This window comes from Lycorma delicatula, chromosome 3 (assembly GCF_047948215.1).
Source record: "Lycorma delicatula isolate Av1 chromosome 3, ASM4794821v1, whole genome shotgun sequence".
Lineage (NCBI taxonomy): Eukaryota > Metazoa > Arthropoda > Insecta > Hemiptera > Fulgoridae > Lycorma > Lycorma delicatula.
In genome coordinates this window covers 11,499,431-11,520,421 of record NC_134457.1, presented here as the reverse complement: position 1 = coordinate 11,520,421, position 20,991 = coordinate 11,499,431, and the positions used below count along the sequence as shown (strand labels likewise).

Genomic DNA, 20,991 nt, shown 5'->3' with positions numbered 1-20,991 from the left:
AAAAGCACGCCAAGTTCGCAGCAACGTGAAGTCCATGATGATTGTTTTTTTTGACATCAAATGCATTATTCATAAGGAATTTGTTCCTCTTGGTCAAACTGTCAATGGGATGTTCTATTGTGAAGGTTTGAAGCGGTTACGTGAAAGCATTAGGCGCAAACGTTCAGATCTGTGGGGTAACAATAGCTGGGTTTTGCACCATGACAATGCGCCTGTGCACACATCGCTAGCCGTTCGGAATTTTTTGGCTTCCAAAAAGACAGTAGTGATTCCCCACCCACCCTATTCACCTGACCTTGCCCCGTGCAACTTTTTTCTCTTTCCGAAAATAAAATTTCAATTGAAAGGCTGTCATTTTAACACAACTGAGGAGATTCAGGAAGAAACACAGAATGTGCTTTGAACACTTACACCTGCAGACTTCCAGGGATGCATGGAATCATGGGAAAAATGCTGGGATCACTGTATCAATGCCCAAGGGGATTACTTTGAAGGAGACAGTGGAAATTATAAGTTATGGTAAGCTATTTTATTTTTATGGTAGAATTCCCCGAACTTTTGGGTAGCACATCATACAGTACAAACATGACCAAATGATGCGGTTTAATTGTTGCCATTTGAGTTCAGTAATTCAGTATCCGCCATATTCTTGTACATAGTGATATAATCTGTTTTTTGTGAAATCTATCTAGCTACAAAGTGCTATTTAAAGAAATAGCACTGAATAGCACTATGAAATATCCTGTTAAAGAACAGGATAATATTTCAGAGTACAAGAGAAAGTATGCTTAATAAAGGAAATTGAGTAGCAGTGTAAACATTTATTTTTCAATTAAACACAAATGTTGATATTGAGGGGGCCCACTGCTTTACAGAATGGTGCAACTGGCAATTTTCACTAGTGTGATAGCAGTACCAAAATATAATATACAAAATCTACAAGACTGTTTTTATAATAAGCTGAATCAAACTTCAATCATAACATTGTTATACTGTTTAAATTTATTCAAATTCATGTTGATTGGCCTTCATCAGTAAGTGAAAAATTTCTGTTTTAGCTTAAATTTGATTTGATTTGTCAAGAGACCAATCATTTTGAGTAATTTTCTGACACTAGGCGTCAGAGTTCTGAGGTTTCTGAATGGTTCAAAATGAAGTGTTGAGACTGACTCATTTTTCTATTAAATTTTTTCAAATCTATCATTTTATAGATCAAATGATCACTTTTATTCATGTAAATAGTGTTTTTATACAACTGCCCAAAAAGGAGTGTAATTATTATTGTGTATGTAAGTACGTACATTTGTTTCACCATAGCAGCTCAACAACTGAACTGATTTAGATGTATGACCATGCGTTAGAATCCTTATGTTACTTATGTCATAGGCTGCATATATATATGTTCATATAGATTTAAAAAATTTAAAAAAATATATATACAAAATTATCATCCACACGCTCTTCAATTATCCTATATTAAAGAGCAATATTTGTCAGGGAATGTTTTTTTTTCTGGCAGTTCTGTTTTTTAATTTTCAGTATTTATCTCTTGTTTAATTATTACTCCTTGAAATTTTGAATTCAGAATAGCTATGTTTAATTGCTTTTATTAATTATTATGTTATTTCTACAGTGATAATATTATCACTCTATTTATTTTATTAAATATATTATTTTTTTATTATGGGAGATCCCATTATTTTAGGGGAGACCCCCAAAAATATTATTTTATTTTATTATCTTTATTATTATTTTAAGTAAGGGAGACCCCAAAATAAAATTTAAAAAAATTATTAGTAATTTGTAAATTTTTATGCTGGAATCTTATTTTAGTAATCATTATAATCAGCAAAAAAAAAACTCAATTGATATAGAGGCCCCAAAATTTTAAAAAATTCAGAAATTTTTTTTGTTATTTGTATTTAAACATTTTTTTATGAAAATAAAAATAAGACTTTTAATGATTGAATTGCAAAGTTTTCCAGTGAAGCCAGAAAGTTTTGCAATGAAAAATCTGTGCAAGGTATTGTATATTTGAAAGTCATGCAATATTTGTCAGTCTTTTTCCCTTACAATAGTCAGCAACTTTTCTGATACTACTTTCATTAGATCTATAAGACATTTTACATTATTTATAAAGTACAGACATAGACTGGCTGTTTAGTGAACATCATTGCTCTCAGAGAAAGTTATTCTGTGTCTTAAAAAGACACAGTTAGTCTTTTTTGCCTTGTTTTACATTCATTATAGTTGTAAAAGCTACAAGTAAATGTGTCCTTTTCTACTTTGAAACAATGGGCTATATACACTGCTTAAACTCAGTAGGGAATATTCATGTACTCATATTGCATAATATTAGGATTTTTTTTTTACTACATAAGAACTAAATAAAAAATATTTATAAAGTATTTTTACTTTTTATTAATACAAATATTAACAATGGAACAATATTGGAAAATTTCTTTAATAATATTTAATTAGTAACACAACATCATGTTATTTTAAGATTCACTTCTATTCAAATATTTGATAGGAGTACATCTGTTAAACTTCACTTAAAAACTTATACTAGTTCAGCCTAACAAAGCATACAAGTTACATAATGAGAAAAAAGAAATTTTGTAATTAAATAAAGAAAAAAAGCCACAATAAGAAAAAGACAATTTAAATATCAAAGTCTAGTTTACAGAGAAAAGAAAGAAAACTCATAGAAAAAGATTTAATCAATTAATTAACATTTAAGAAAAAGAAATAACTTCTTAACAGTTCAAAACAAGGTTTTAAAACCAAGAGAAACAAGAAATCAGACTTATAAGTTGTAAATAAACATTTAAAGAACCTAAAGAGACTTTATTAAACGAAAACTAAGAGACAACCTTCAAGTAATTCATAAATAAAAGAGAGGCAACATTTTGTTTTTAAATGCATAATGTTTGAGTTATTTTATATTACAAGAGTTTGGAGAGTACCTGAGATCCATTTTTAAGTAGTTACACACAAAAAATTTACATAGAAACAAAACTAGTTGAAAAAGTCAACAGGATTTGTTTTTGCATTTTTGTCAGAAATGTTGAGTTATGTTAAAAAGTGACCTCTACAAAAGTTGTAGATTTTTGCATTAACATTTATATTGGAAACTTTTTTTGACATCAAATTTTGGCAGAAATCATAATAATACCATTTTCAACCCCCCAAATCAACCCTCCACCACTCTTGCTCATGAATTTATTTTTTTTACGTTTATTACAAGTGTAATTTGGTTGGACTAAGAATCAAATTAATTTTTTCTTTTCTAACAAAATCAAGTCATACTGTTTTGCTCTGAAGCATCTTAATAAAATGCTAAGCTTGTCATCATCCATATTATGCTTACATATATTCTTGTATACAGCATAATTTCAGAAAGTATAATTATAAAGCATAACTTCCCTCATAAAGTCAGAGTTTTTAATATATTAAAATTGGCTGCAGATCATTATCTAGCATCCATAAATATGAGTGACCGATATTTAGAAAATTAAATGTGTTAATTAAGTTTATATTTATGAATGTATAATTTTTGCTAAAGAATGGTCACTTATTCTTAAAAAAATAACAATATTCCAAGTCTACTAAACCAGACAATGGAACTGTTTTTGTGTAACTCAACACAATACTTTGGCCTACAAGAAAGGGTCTTATTATGATTTTGATGTCATTTTTAATAAATTGCTGAACCACTTGAAAAATCTTTCCTCCATTTAAAATACAATTAAAAAATATTTTCTTTTACAGAAACTATGTTACGCCTCTGTCGATGAATTTTTAAATAATATTAATTAAAAAAAAAAAAATAATAATTTATTTGCATGTTCAACAAATACATAAATTTGTGCCCAAAATAATTTTCAATAGCTGCTTCTGAAATTTGGATTATTTTGTAGAAATATTTTATATTTAACATATTTACCTTAACATTATTTAATATATTTGTTTTTAAATAATTAGTATCGACTTTAAACATTTTTTATTTTTTTTATTTTATAATTTCTTTTATATTGAATGAAACTTCAATGCCAGGGTCAGTTTATGGTAGTAATTATTTATTATACCTCAGATTCATTCATATTTTTACAGTAATATATTAATACATATTACTTGTATGATTGGTAACATGTATGCTAAAGTTTCAACCAACTGCATTATTTTGTGAGTAATTTATAACAGAAATATTCTCTACTTAGCTTCAGTAAATGTATTTTGCTGATTTTTATGTAATTCTTGAAGTTTTGATTTAAAGGTGAATAAATATGTTGCATAATCAAGAAATTTATTCTTATTATAAGTTATTAACAATTATGGATAATTAAAGGGTATCCTTTAAAATTTATAATATTTAATTATGTTAAAACTTTGCTGTTCAAAGGCCTTTTTTCTTATTTATAAGAAAGGGTCTTTTTCTTATTTAAAAAATCTAGTAGAATAAATTTAGGGTTTTTTAACCTTTACAGAGTGGAAGAACAATTATATTTCTACTGCTTGTAATATTACAGGTTGGGAGACTAGTATAATAACTAAATTCAGGATCAGAGCTATCTAATGTACTTTCTTACAGGAGTAAAATATATTATAGTGCATCTGAACTATATGACAGTGTATCTGAACTACTATACAGAAAACAACATAATACTTTTACATTAATAAACATAAAACAAATAGCTACTTACCAATGATAATATTTGAAACGTGGTCGCCAGTTCGGAGTTCGTAGAAGAGTTTGAAGGGCACACGCCAAGTTAACAAAGCCATAACACATCAAAAAGAACATTGATAACAATGGGGCTAGGTAATCAACATTACCTAGAAGTATACCACATTGACATATTGTTAATGTCAAAAGCAGTGCCCGAGTTGGCTCACCTCTACTTGATGATACAGCAAATGGTGCAAGAAATGGTATGATACCATCTTTAGCAATTGCCTAAAAGGTAAAATTATTTTCACAATATTAAAGTTAAATAATACTATATACAAATTTATTTTAAATAATCCATTATAAAACAAACATATATACTAAAACCGTGCAATAAATTAGGATAAAACTGTTCTAAAGTGAGAAGCACATCAACAAAGGATTGGTACTTTTTTATAAGAAAAGAAATAGATAACAATTATAAGTAAACATGAGTGTTCTACCAAGTGTGTACTTGTGTGAAGTCAATCGAAAACTGCAAAGACAGATACAGGTGTAACAAAAAAAGTACATGAATATTCATTTTCGGATTATACAGTTTAAAATGAACAAAACATTTTCTATAAAAAAATGACAATTTCCCCTTCATTTCCCTTTATTATTTTAATAATATAAAAATTATGGTGAAAAATAAGTTCACAAATTTTAAAAGAGTAGTTACATCAATTTTTTAATTTGCCATATCTCAGTAATTGTTAGTTTCATAGAATTAAATTTTATTGGCTAAAATAGTAAGTCTTTCGTTGTAAACAAAATGAGACCTTATTTATAAAAACTGGGCTATAAATAACAGAGTTATTACAAAAAATACAATTTTCAGCTGGATTTAATTTTCACAACTAATAGAAAATAGCTAAACTGAAATAATATTAACAAATTTAAATAATTAAATATTAGTCATTAATTATAATATTAACCCAGAATAGGTTAACCCGGGTTTCGTTTCAGGAAATGGACAGTATTGTAATATATACTGTTAGCATTTATCGTAGTCATGTCTCATGGTAATGTCACATGTTGTTCTTTGGAGTGATGATGAGGGAATGCAAATACATTTGTTTCTCCTTAAGCCGTCATTCTCTTATAGGCCTGCATTTAGTTCTATGGGTGTTTAACTTCGGTTTTAAAGTGTGTACGCGACTTGTTATGTTATATATTTTGTCCAGCGCATTCAACCTGTATCCATCATCATTGACTTATTCTTAGACAAGTAACAATAAATATTATTATACTTATTTGGTAAGTAATTGTTTTAAATCACTTAGTGTTACTTACTACTCCTAATAAAACACGCATACCATTAGTTTGTTTTCTCAACATCTTTCACAGTAACCATTATTACTGATAGTAAAACATATTTTCCATAAACAATAGTTTTTATCTTTACAGAAAAACATCATGAAAAATGGATTTTCAAGATGAAGAAGGAATTCTATGAATGTTTGAGAGTTTAGAAATGGAAAGCGAGCGGAATGCTGTACTTCAAGAACAGCCAAACAGTGTCAGGAGACACCTTTTTCATTATGAAATAGATGAAGAAAATGAAATAACCCCTAATGAAGAACATGATGACGAGGAAGATTATCTGAATGTAAGTGACCACAATAAAAATATTGAAGAATCTGCAGAATGCAAAGACGAAGAAAATTGTGAATCAAATCAACTGGATGACGAGCCTTATTACCTCAGTCAGGAGAATACCAAATGGAATGTGCATGTAAATCCTGCTGCTACATGGGAGCGTATCCAAAGATGGAATATCATAATTCATTTGCTAGTAGCACATAGATATACAGCATGCAAAAACACTGTTGGAAATGTGGATGCAATTTTTTCTTGATGAAATATGACGAATATATTCCTGGCCAAAACCTTTAAGCATCACATACCAATTTAAAAGACTTATGGGCTACCGATGAGACTGGAGTAGAAGCTTTCAGGACGACTATGAACCTATGGAGATTCAAATTCCTTCTGTGAATTTTTTGTTTCGACGATATAAGAAACAGGGAAGAAAAAACCAATGGACAAACTGGCACTGATTTGGCAGTTGTTTGAAGACTTTGTTCATCATTGTTCATTGCTGTGTTCATCGTCCATTTGTCCACTGTCAAGTAAAAGCTCCTAGTGTGCATTGTAAATATGATGGAACCAAGTGAGCTAAGTCAATGGGTAGCGTTGCTACTGTTGTGCAAGTTCAGATGCGTATAGACATGTACAAACGTGAGCTAGTGCAGCACACATTCATCAGAATGATGCCAGTTGTGAGATAGTAGTGAACCAGTAAACATGTCATTGATTGTCTGAATTCTGTAGAAATAAAGTCGTTATTGTTGTATTGCACTAGTATTCAGTGTAGTACTGCGATAGAACTAATAACAGTAATCATTATTTTTACATCATTATTTTTATCATTTTTTTTTCCAAATCCGTGGCTATTTGAAGGTACTTGCAGAGAAATTATAAATATAATCTAACCAAACTTAACTTAAATTCGCTTCACTCGCCCACCTTACTAGTTTAGTCAAGGTTAATGAACGAAGCAAGGATAAGTTAAGTTTAGTTAGATTACATTTATAATTAAAGCATAATGCTTATGTTGGACCTTTCTCAGATACACTTGGAAGACCAATGATTGAATAAAATTACGAGTAGAAATTAAAAATTAGATTAGTGAAACAAGCGTAAGGTTAAGCTTGGTTAGATTATATTTATAATTTTTCTGCAAATATTCCAATTATACCACTGATTTGGAAGAAAAAATTGAAAAAAGTGGCTGTTGGATTCCGAAAAAATCTTTACCATTTGCAAAGTAAAAGTTTTTTGTAATTCTATGTGAAAAGTTAAGACAGTATAGAAACTTTTCTCCTACAGCTCATGGTCAACAAAGTCCACGAAGCAAAAGAGTGCTAGAGTTGGAGGGACAGGTATTATAATGTACTGAGAAAAGAAGAAGGAAAAAAGATGAATACTTTTAAAGAGATTGTTAACTTAACCTATAAAAAAAATTCAATAATAAATTTAATATATTTAGTGTTTTTGAGACAAGCTGATAACACTATGTCAGTATAAAAATAACTGAAAAGATATAATTCATTAAAAACAATTGGAATGATAATGACTGAGCTATGATAACCAGCTGAAAAACAAGGCATGTATTAAAGTAAAGTACATTTTGAATTTACCACCTATTTACAGGATGTAAATAGATAATGATTACATAGCTCAGTTATTTCAATCAATAGTTAGCTGTTAGCATTAATAGTTTAGTTATTTTATGGTTAGTTTGTATTTATTGATTTATAATGAGTGCTGTAATTTGTGACCCTCCAAGCGTGAAGTATGAGAAATAATCTGATTTTTTATGGTACAAAACAATTCTGTGGGTCAAATTCACAGGCAAATTTGTGACATCTACAGGCCAAATATTATGATTAATGGCAAAGTAAGACAGTGATATCATCTATTTTGAAAAGGGTGAACATTATGAGGAAAAATGTAGTGGCTGACTGTCAGTGATAATGGATAATTTGATTAAAAAAGTTGACAAAAAAATCTGAGAAAAGCGGTGTTCACAGCGTCACAATTGTATTTGATGTTTCACAATCTTTGATTTATGAAGTTTTAACTGAAAAATTGGGCTGTAAAAACTGTGTGTTGGATGAGTGCCAAAGAAGTTAATCGTCGCACTCAGGGAAAAAGTATTTTTACAGTGCATAAATTTTTGTGATGTTATAAAAATGAAGGTCAAGGTTGTTATCAATTGTTTGATCACTTTGTTATCAGAAATGATAACAAAGATTTTTTTTTAATCAAATGTTAGTGTTGGTGGCATCATTCATCATCTACTAGGCCGAAGAATTTTAAACAAGAACATTCAGTAAAGAAGCTTATGACTATGTTTTTTGGTACAAAAAGGATGTCTTGCATGTTGAATTTATAGTGATTACAGAACCACTGTGAATGGTGATATGTATTACAAAAAATTAAAAATCTTTAGAAGAGCTATAAAAACAAGCAATGTCGGATGCTATCCCACAGGATTTTGTTTTTTCATGACATGGCTGGCCACACATGGAAAATCAAATAGTGAGGGGACTGAAAATATTTTGTAGGAACATCTTCAATTGTCCACCTTATAGCTCTTACTTAATTCCCAGTAATTATTTTCCTTCTCTTCTCTTCAACAGTGGCTTGTACCACAGAGGTTTGATGATGACAATGAATTTAAATGGTGTTACTGCTTGGTTTAAGTGGTGGCAGAATTTCTTGAAGAGGAACTGAAAAAGCTAGTGAAATGCTATGAAAAGGTCTCTGTTGAAGTTGCAGACAGCTATGTAGAAAAGTAGTAGGAAAATGTAGTTTTTATGTGTAAGAAACAAAATTTGTTCATATTTTTCAGTTTGTTTTTATTTCAAAACGGATATCAATTTAAAAATATGCCTCATACTAAATAATATTAATGACGTCAGTTTGTCAGTTCTTAACTATTTCATAAGATAAGAAAGTGTTTAAAGCAATATTTACATAAAATTTATGATTATTTTTGTATTTCAATGGGGAACATCAATATTAATAGTTTACAATTAATTGATCTTACTGAAAGTTAAGTGATATAAAGGAGTAAGTGATTGGTGATTTATTCAGTAAAGTGTTATATTTAACTCTTTTTACGATTTTTAACAAATTGGATTATTTTTTTTTCATTTAGTTATATTAGAATTGTTTAATATTGAGAATCAAGTTTTAACAGGGCAATATTTTATCTCTGAAAAAAGTGTCTAGTCAAAAAATAAATGTTTGTAACTGGTGGATGGAATGATATTAATAATTAAAGAAGTCCACAACATACCACATTACAGTTGCAGTATTTGTAAAGTTTTCAGTTACAATATTATTTACAGTTATTGTTACTGATACACAACTATTAGTTAAGCTGATAAATTATGTAGTAGTATAAAACCACAAAATAGGAATACAGATCTCTGCTGTTTTCCATACGAAACAGCTATTGGTTTTACCTGGTGACTAATCTTTTTAATTGCATAATTTTCAGTCATACTTTCAACAATATAGCTATTTAAAATGCAGGACAGATAATTGACCTTAGAGGATCTTTAACTGGTCTGATAATTGTAACTGGTAATGATAAACATAACCTGCAGCATTGCCCATTTCAAATCTTATTTAAACAGGCTGAAAATAAAAATTTTAAGGTCTAGGGAAGAAATATGCTTTAATGATAAAACTATTTAAGACAAATAATTAAATTATTAAAATATTAATTATTAAATTATTTAAGACTCAAATATCACAATAATTTGGAATAAGAATGAATATCTGTAAAAAATGGGTACTGAAATTATGTAAATGATTTTTTTGGCCAGTTAGCTAAAGTCTGTGGTAAATTTGAATGTAAATGTTGACAGCATAGTTAAATGATTAAATGTAAAATGAAAAACATATTTGGCAGTTTACTACATTAATTTAAATAAATTGTAATGAGTATGCCTTCTATCTAAAAGCCAGTTTTAAAACCTATCAAACAGTAAATATTGTCAGTTTTCTATGACCTGTTTGATATAAAAATAATGGGTATTTTACAAGAACAAAGCATACCTGAAGGAGTCGTGGAGCACCAGTAAGACTTTGTAACCCAGCTCCAAGAGTTGAAAGAAATGAACCGATCAAAATAACCCATTCATTTGGCCAAGCAATATTAGCTACCACCAGACGACCACCTATACTTTGTCCAAACCTGAAACAGATACCATATAAATAACTAATTATATCACAATTTGACATATGCCAAGAACCACTAAATTTGATAAATATTTGATTAGATGTGTACCTCAATAATTGGCTGCACTGCAGAAATATAATTATATTCATAAAAATATATAAGTTGAAATTTTTAATCTATGCTATACTTGAGAAGTAAAATTGAGACTTAAATTAATGATTGATCAAAAAATTCTGCGTGAAAATTATGAAGGTTTTTTCCAACTCTTGATTAGGAAAAAGTATGCAACATGGAATAATAAGTTCAAGATAATAATGGTTCAAGATCTTCAGAGGCATGGAAAAGATTAAGATCACTTAAGACAAATAACAATAATAAGGTGAATATTCAGAGTGCAGGATATAAAGAATAGGAAGGTTACTTCCAAAATTTACTTCAGGAAAAAAGAATACTATTTTTGGGAATGAAGTCAATTACAGTTAGATAGAGAAGGTTTTTATGAACTGGACATGAAGGATATAGAGAATGCCATATTAAATAGTAAACCGACAAAGTCTATGGGACTAGAATCAGTGTTTCCAGAATTTATTATACATGGCTCTAAGAAGTAATATGGGATGATGATGCAGTTGTTTGAAAAATGTCTAAATGGAGAAGATACCTCTGCAGAATAAAGGTCATGTTACATAAATCTATATAAAAAACAGGAGCATTAGTTGACCCTGAGAATAAGGGTTTGGCGGTTTTTCATTTATGTACAGAATGTACTCAAAAGTCTTAAAAACCTTTTTTTTAGAAGGAAACTGCTGATATTCAAAAAGAACAGAGACCAACAATAGATAATGTTCTTACTCTTAAGATGCCGCTAGAGAAAGGATGCAAGTGGGACAGGAGAAACATATTGCTTCAATACACTTAGAAAAGGTATATGACAATGTTCCCATTAATAATTTATGAAAGAAGGTGGAAACTGCTGTAAATCTGAGCCTGGTGTATGCAGCCAAGAAATTATATCAGGAAAACTCAGCAAGAGTAAAGATAGGGACTAGTTTGATAGAGGAGTTTGTAGTGATAAAGGTTTACTTCAGGGGTGTGGATTATCACGAACTCTTTTTAAATTGTAACTTGAGGCCGTGATAAGGAAATGACATCAGAAATGTGAAAGAACAGGTGTAGTGGTGGTGGAAGGTAAAAGTAATTTTTACCATTCATTTCATTGGCCAGATTGTGTTGTCGGAGGATGAGCATGATTTGAATTATATGGTGCAGAAGCTTCATGAAGAGTATCAGAAAGTAGATGTAATTATAAATTTTAGTAAATGTAAATATTTAGGTATTGGAGCTTATTATACCAGGAGATTATACCAGATGTGAATAAAGGTAAGTATTTAGGGTTATAGTTTAATAAAGAAGGGAATAGCCATGATGAAGTTACAAACCATGTAATGAAAGGAAGAATGATTGTTAGATCCTCAAATTGTATTGGGTAGAATAAAAGGATTGCCAGAAATATGGAAAAAAGAATTTATGGTTCAAAGTGTGATGTTGTATGAAGCAGAAATGTGGGATATGAACGAAGGGATCAGGTTGAAATTACTGGCAACAGAGGTGAATGTATGGAGGAGAAATATAAGAAATATTAGATTGGATGGAGTTAGGAATGAGAATATAAGAAGGGGCAGGGAGGTGGAGAGAGACGTTATGGATGATTCCAGCAAAGGCAGGGGTGATTTTGTCATGTGAGTAAGATGGATCCGAGCTTACTAATAGGGTTTTTGGATTTGGTACCCATGAGAGAAAAATAAAATAGGACTCCTTAGATGTGGCTGTAAGGACAAAGTGGAAGAGGCAATGAAGGGAAGAAATGTGGTGGTGGAGGTTACAGAAGATCAACGGAAGTGGAAACTGGGTGTGAAGAAACAGTATCAGGTGTAGAAATCTGCTAAAAATAAAAGTAAAAGTAAGTTCAGGTTCTGGATTTAGAAGTATTTTATTACTAATTTAAGTGTGTAGATTACTTACAATACTGAATGTGCCTTATAACTGTAAATATCTGCTTTCTACAAGTTTTCATTTTTATTGTTAATGTGATGAAATAGACGTATTTAGTTTCTTTGAAATTTAGAATTAATGTTGATTATCAGACAATTTATAAGACAGTGTTATTTTGAAACTAGAAAAAATACATTCAAAGAAAATGTGATAGTAAGTTTGTCTATGTAGAGGAAAAACAACATTTTGCACTATCTTGCTTAACCTATTCTTTACAGATAATATGTAGAATTTAAACCTTAACAGCTGTTAAACTGATGTCACCTGCTTTCAATTTTTTACCACAGGCAGTGATTTTCTCCAGTATGATATCACCGAGGAAAATTTAAATAAATAACACTACTATCTAAAAATAAAATCGTTTCTTTAGTAAAAATAAAGACAGAAAATTACAAACAAGAAAACATGAAGGCTTAATCTACATTAAATCAATCTGCAATTATTTGATAAAACCATCTTGATTTACATTTCTATCTTGAATCATCTTTAATATATTAATATCAAATAATTATTATTGATTCAATAATAATAATTTATTGACAAATTATTATTGATTCTTGGTGATGAATTTTTGTAACTATGGGCTATATTAATTTACAGATGAATATTTAATAACATATTTGTGTATTTATGTGATGCCATAAGTAATTTTAATTCTGCTTTCATTCACGGAAATAAAAATAATTCTGATATTAATTCATACATAAAATTCATAAGAAAGTGAATCTGAGAATGAATTGAAATGAGTACTTTTACAAACCGTGTACATGAGGAATTAGTCTATCAGATTCAGTATTGTGTAAAACTTCAATTGAAAGTAAAGTCAATCTCCAACAAATTATTTAAAAAACCTATTTTTTGCAAAATTGTGTAAATAATATATATGAGTAACAATTTAAACTCTACAATGTTTAATATTATTAAGAGACACTTTATATATATATATATATATATATATATATATATTTTCTAGAATAAAGGAAAGTGAATGAAGTACTGATATTAATTTATAACTTTTTAACGTTCAGTCAAAACAAAAATTTAACCGTCAGGAAAATAAAAAAAATACGAGAAAATTCTGACAGGAATGAGTTAATTAATTACAATTACACCTTCATAATGTTTTACAGTCATGCCATATAGAGAATGTAAGTTCTTTGTTTATCTCAGTTCTTGTTCTGTCTAGTTCAAAATTCTTTTGTTTTATTAATACAATAACTTGTAGCTGTTAAAAAAATTTAGCTGTCTTTTTATTTTGCTATTAATAATTAATTTCAATCCGCTTAGCCTATCACTTTTACTTTTTTCTGTTGTTGTTGATGCTTTAATAGTATATACCAGTGGTTCCCAAACTTTTCCAAGTTGCGGTGCCCTTTTTCAATTAACATTTTTCCATGGCACCTTAAGTAAAAGTATGACTACTCGTAAGTAAGAGATAAAAATAAATAAAACTCATGTATCTTCATTATTTAACCTTTTTTTACTTTATTAACATTAAATTAATAATTATAAATGTCTTGGTTCAAATAATTATTAAGCTTTTACAATATTTCATGGTGTTCCTGTGAAGAGGTCGTGACTTCCTGGGGCACCACGGTGCACAGTTTGGGAATCATTGGTATACACTATTCATTAGATGAAATAATAAATCTTTTCTTTTAATATTAAAAATTAAAGAGCAAACATACTTTATTATATGCTAATGTTTTCAAGTTTGATTAAAAACTAATTATGTGCTTGTTAGGTTTATCTTATATTAGTATAATCTATTATTTAATTTCCAAATCATTATTTATATAAATAAGTCTTGGTAAATTATAAAATAAATATTATTTCTGGTCCAGGGTTCAAATCCCGGTCAAGCATATTATTTTTCATGTATACAATTTTTCATTTCCATATTACCATGTAAAAACTTCTTTGTAAGTTTTTCTGTGAATTAATTCATCAATAAAACAAGTAATTAACTTACACTCTTTCTAAGCCAACTGTCACTTTCAACACTTTCAATTCTATTTATTATATACTATTTTTTGGCACAACTACTATGGCCATTATCTGAATTGCCAAAATACATTATGCTATTAACCTTGATAAATATTCCTACACAACAAAATAGTTAACTGTAATAAAACAGAAACTCTATCACTTTTAGAAATATGGCTTTCCCTTAGGCCATCCCTTCTTTTTTTGAAGTCTCGATCTGTGATAGGATCCATCTGTAAGTGATTTGGTGTCACTCTTTGTCATCTGAGATAAGAATACTTTTGGATAATTCATCAGGAGTCATCTTTTGATTAGATGGGCCTCCAATATTATTCGTATCATGGACTTTTCTCGCTAAGAAAGTTCAAGAGGGCCTTGACTTCATGGGATTCTAGAGCCCATTACAGCTCACCAATCAGCCTCCATTTCTTGATCAATTGCCTCTTTGATTTTTTGGTGTCTGGGGTGGGAACCAATTTGGTTATCTTCTGATTAGTGTTTTTTAATAAACATAATTCTTCAAGTGTATGAGGTATGAGTTTGTAAAACTGTAATGTCTTTTACTTTTGAAAAGGGATATTCATTTTGTTATCAATGTGACCTGTGCAGTTGGATTTTTGTTTATTCTATTTATAAGCTTGTATATGCTTTTTTAACATTATTTTAATCACAGTTATAAATGTTACTGACAACATTTATAGCAAGCCATGTATGTATTTAGTAAAATGTTGTAAATAATTTGCAAAAAAGTCATATATGTAATTAAGTGATTAAAAAAATGTTAAAAAAGCATATACAAGCTTATAAATAGAATAAACAAAAATTCAAAAATTTAAAGAATCCAAGAAAAAACAAAATTTTTATAAATATTAATTAAGTTAAAAAAAAATTATACACGATTAAAAGCGTGCAACTGGATTTTTGTTAAGACAGCTTGCATATTTAAAATTAAAGAACATTAGTAATATCATTGTTTTAAAAAATATGAATAAGAAAGACAGATTCTGTTATTATAATTTCTTTAGTTTGATATCAATCAAGAAAAGTTTATCTATAGAAGTATTTCAAATGAATAACAGATTGTTTTATTTTATTTTTATTTTTTAAAGAGATTTTCATAACAATAAAAATATACTTAAGCCTATGTACTAAATAAAATAGGTGTTTTATCTTAATACCTATCATCAAGGGAAAAGGAAAAATCATATTCTTTATTTTCAAAATAATTAATCAAATTTAGCAAATTATTAAGTAAAATAAATCCATTAAAAAAATATATTAGGATCATAGTTCAATGTATGAGGATAATTAAAAGAAAAATGTTGTATTTAAAAACTATAAAGAAAAAGATCATCTTTAAAATGCAACACATATAAACATTACAAATGTAGGAGTAAGTAAGGGAGACCATATGAACAGTAGACTGAGAGGAAAAAATCCAAGCACTTTTGTTGTAAAGAGTTCTTTAATTAACATTTTTGTTGTTTGTGTCCAAAATGATGTTAATCTGAATTTAACTTTTTGTAACACATTAACAAATTGTATAGTAAGTTTTTTAAAATAAACTTACTTATAAATGTTTTCAGCAGTCTTTGTGACCAACCTCAGTTACTGGTGTTCCTGCTGTTTTCACACTTGTTTCAACTATGTTACTGCTGCTGGTAGTTTTCATTTTAATTAGGAAGACATGTATTAAGAATGTGGTTGAAAAGTATGGGTGATTTGAATGATGTCTGTTTATTTAATATATAGGGGTGTCCAGGCTAAAGGTATCCAACATTAACAGCTTAAATTAAGAGAAGCTACCTCTTGTCAGGTAATTTGGAGCATCTGTTGTATTATTAAAACAACAGCTTCAACAATTCATTGTTTTACATCATCCAAATCTCAGACTTTTCTTTGGTTCACACAGCAAAAAAATCCAAAGGAATGATATCTGGAGATCTAGATGCCCATGCAGTTTAACCTCCTTGTTCAATCGATCTTCTGGGGAAAGTCTTGTACAAGAATATGGTAACATCTTGATGAAAGTGTGGTGGAAACATCTTGTTGGAAACTGAAGTCTGCGAAATGTGAGGAACAACAAAATTCTCAAGCATGTCTAATAAGTACGTGCATCCTATCGCAGTGGATTCCATGACGAAAAAAAAGACCAATGATACCATTTTTGTGCAGTCCAAATCAGACATTAACTTTAGTGTATCCCTTTCATTTTTGATTACTGTATGGGGTTTCAGTATCCCAAATTCAACAATTATATCTGTTAACTTTCCTGCACGTACGAAATGATGCCTCATCACTAAATAACAACGTATCAAGATAACTAGGATTGTTTTCAACATGGTGCATTACCTCTGCAGCAAACTGATATCATAGGCAGTGATCATTTGGTTTAATGTGGTAAAGGAGTTGATACTTGTACGCTTGCAAATGAAACCAATTTTAAAAATGTAGTGAACAGTGGAACAAGGAATTTTCAGTTCATAATTAGCCTGCATAATTGATCTTTCTGGAATGGCAGTGAATGCATTGTTTACACAATCCACAGTCTCATCACTAATTGAAACTTTTGGATGATTTCCAGTTTATAAAACCAAGCTTCCAGTCTCTCTTTAAGTTGCATTCCACTAACAAATAGACTTGGATGTAGGAGGAACAATATACCATTCAGTTCATACATGGCGTTGAACACGTGCAACTGATTGAAACTTGCTAACCAAAGCACACACTGAACTTTCTGTTGTGATGTTCACATCTCGACCAACTGCAATTGCATTATGAGTGAAGTGGTCTGTTCATGGGTATTCTGTTGACTTTGAGAGTATACAGAATAAATCTGGGAGATATTTCCTGTCAATTGAACCTACGTTCAAGAGATTACAACAACTTGTTTTCTAAATATAGGCCATTACTTTTGGATGCTTTTAGCCCAGACACTCTGTATATTATTATTATTATTTTCCTAATGTGCACATTGCAATCTGCTTAACTAGTGAACAATAAGCAACCCCCATGGCCTGATGATGATATGTGTAACATGTAAATGTGTTGTAGTCTTGTACAGACTCAGGCCGACTATTCCTGAGCCATGTGGTTAATTGAATCCCAACCACCAAAGTATACCAGTATCCACTGACTAATATTCAAATTCATGTAGAAGCAACTAACTTTTACTAGGATTGGAACCTCAGAACCTTTGAAATTGAAAATCAGCTGTTAAAAATCAGCTGATTTGCAATGATGAGTTAACCACTAGACCAACCCAGTGGGCTAATGTAAATATATGGATCCAATTTATTAAAAGATATAAAAAAACAACTTAAAATTGTTAAAGTATAATTTCTATAATAACATAATTACTTGGCAATAAAATTTATAAAATTTTATTTTATAAAAAATAAATAAGATACAACTTACAACAGACTTTAAGTTATGCTCCTCCATTATGAAATATTTAGCAATACTTTGTGATGCACTTTTATTAATTAAATTATGCATTTATCATTCTGTGATACACATTATTATTAACTATTTAATTAACATGCAATAAACAGTGTTACCTGACAGTTTTGTTGGACCACAAAAATTTATAATTTATTCTTTTCTATAAATTTATTTATTACTTTATTTATTTATCAATTTAAATCTTACCAGTTATCTAACTTTTATGTATTGGTGAACTTGTTGAATGCCAACATATACATCACTGTACCGTTTCTAATATACAAAATGGGCTATCATATAATTATCTGGACCCATAAATATAATCGTGTACACTTATATTTAGAAAATCAAGTATGTTAGCTTATACTTGTGTTTATATTTATGAATGTACAATCTTTGCTAAAAGAATACTCATGTCTCTTAAAAAATAACAATATCTACCTTTGCCAAACCCAATGGAACTTTTCTGTATAACTCAACACAAAGCCCTTTCTTGGGAGAAACAGCCTTACTTTGTTTCTGTTGTCATTTTAAATACAATTCAAAATTTTTCTTTAATGGAAACAATATTACTCTGTTGATCAATTTAAAAAAAAAACATTAATTAAAAAAAGAAGATTTATTTGCATCCCATTAAACGTACATAAAAATGCACTCAAAAAATTTTTCAATAGTAGCTTCTGATTGTCAATTATTTTGCAGTAATTTTTTATATTTAATGTATTTACCTTAATTATTTTATGCATTTGAATTTAAATAGTTAATTCAGACTTTAAACACATCTATTTTTTATCTTATAATTTGTTTTAATAGTTTTGACATGATCTACATAATGCATTAGAGTATGTTCTGATTAAATATTTATTTATTTATAGTTGTAGTTAACTAGCCTAACACATTATGAGGTAAATTTTTATTACTGTAAGATTAATTTTAAATGGTTGTAATTTAACTGTGAATGTGGTTATTTAAATAATGAAATTATCTATTGGATCCAACAGCAATATATATAAAATAATTCTAATTTTATTTTTAATTAATTCAATTCTATAAACGATAATAATTCTTATCAATTTCATTAAATTTTTTTATTTGATGGGAAAAAGAGAATGACACAATTTAAATATAAAAAATATTATTTTTATATAAATATAAATTTAAATTTACATAACATCAAATATAAATAAATAATAAAAATCCTGGGAATCCTATATTATATGAGATAAGTTAGAAAATAACAAAAGATCAACGGTGTATATACATAAAGCTAACAGTAAAAGGCCTCAGGTTAGGTTGACAAGAACCATAAATTAAATTGAAATTTCAACATGAGTAAATTATAAAATAAAAATTCACTGAACTAAAATGGAGTTTCTGCAAGTATATATAAAAATTATGGGAAAAGGTCAAAACAAGCAGTTACTCTGTCATTTGAAAGTAATCTGATTTGTTACATATTTACCTTAATTACAAAAAAATGAGTATTTATAGCTCCTTTTAAAATTAACTTATTACTAACCAATAGTATTTCAAACTAATGATAGAAATAAACTCTCTAATGTTAAAAAAATTATAACTTTATAAATAAGTTCACTAACTTGTCTCTTAACAGAAGATTGTCAACTGTTCCTGCAAATAGTAGAACAGCAGACAAGTAAACTGTAGATGTTGTAAGAATGGCACATATTGTTCCAATAGGAATAGATTTCTGAGCATCAGCTAAATCTCCTGATCTATTTGATCCAGCCATTATACCTGAATAGTAAAGAATTTACAAAAAAAAAAAAAAAAAAATTAGCAATAGGATAACCCAGTAACCAAGCTTAATGTCATAAATTCTCCTTAAAAATAAGACATAAAAGATTGAAAATAATTATATTAAAAATATTATTTTCAGTATGAAAAATATAAGTGAAGAATAGATGGTTTCTTCTTCTCTTTGGTTTTTTTTTAGATTAATAAATCTATCTTTTTTGCTTTTTTAATTTATAATATACAGCATTTAATAGCTGATTTTATGAAAAAAGATTTTTACACTATATATCTTTTTATTACTTCATCTTTTGCAGAATTCTAGGCTCACTCTCATGGGGTTACCCTCTGATTGGACAAACCTCCAACTTTCACTTAAACCATTTAATTCCTCTTTCTTCTTCCTCTTCCTTTTCTACTAATCATATTTATTTACTACTCTTCTTCTAATATAATTCTTGTTTATATTTCTACTTCCTTGTATGAAGTAAAGGAAGTATTGTGATCGCAAAAAAATTTGGTTTTCAGATTTCAATGGAAATATCCATTTTGACTAGTTTTGGCATGACATCTGTACATATGTATGTACATTCATAACTCAAAAAAAATTAGCCGTAGGATGTTGAAATTTTGGATTTAGGACTCTTATAACATCTAGTTGTGCACCTGCCTTTTTGATTACAACTGGACTAAAACTGTCTAAAAAAGCCCAAAATACCAAAAATTTGGATTTTCTTAACTGCAGTAATAAGCCCTCATTGAGAGCTTTTCATTGATGTGGTACTTACTTTCATTGGTTCCAGAGTTATAGCCAAATTAAAATATTTGGTCTTACAAGGAGAAGACACATCGGTTCGAATCTGACTTCATGTACACATATCTTTTTATAACTTTTTTTTTTAATTTAAATATATTGATTTATTAATAATTATTAACCTCAGACTGTAAAAACAATTTACAATAAATAATTATTCTATAACAAAAAAATATATGAAAAAATCAGTAGTTACTGTGAAATAGAATTTTATGTACTTTTCATTTTAATTCAAATTTTTTTTACAGAGGTTAATAAATCAATATATTAAAACTAAAAAAAATATATGTCTATGAAGCTGGATTTGAACCAATGTGTTCGTGGTTACAGATCTGATACATTCTCACTTACACCACATAATTACTTGAGTGACATGAAACAAAATGAATTTGTAAACTAATATAAAATGCAGATATGGACACCACAAAAAAATGTGTTGTAGTGTACAATTTCATAACTGTCCATTCT

The 20,991-nt window shown here is 28.8% G+C and overlaps 1 protein-coding gene across 3 annotated transcripts in view; it reads right to left on the bottom strand.

The window, feature by feature from the left end:
* kcc (solute carrier family 12 member kcc) overlaps positions 1-20,991 on the bottom strand; it is a 352,144-nt gene that overhangs the window by 52,995 nt on the left and 278,158 nt on the right. For all 3 annotated transcript variants that reach the window (XM_075359404.1, XM_075359405.1, XM_075359406.1), the window contains exons 8-10: positions 19,556-19,712; positions 10,352-10,490; positions 4,707-4,960 (exon numbers count right to left, since the gene is read on the bottom strand). In XM_075359404.1, the coding sequence (XP_075215519.1) occupies positions 4,707-4,960; positions 10,352-10,490; positions 19,556-19,712 (550 nt within the window). The remainder of the gene's footprint in view (positions 1-4,706; positions 4,961-10,351; positions 10,491-19,555; positions 19,713-20,991) is intronic.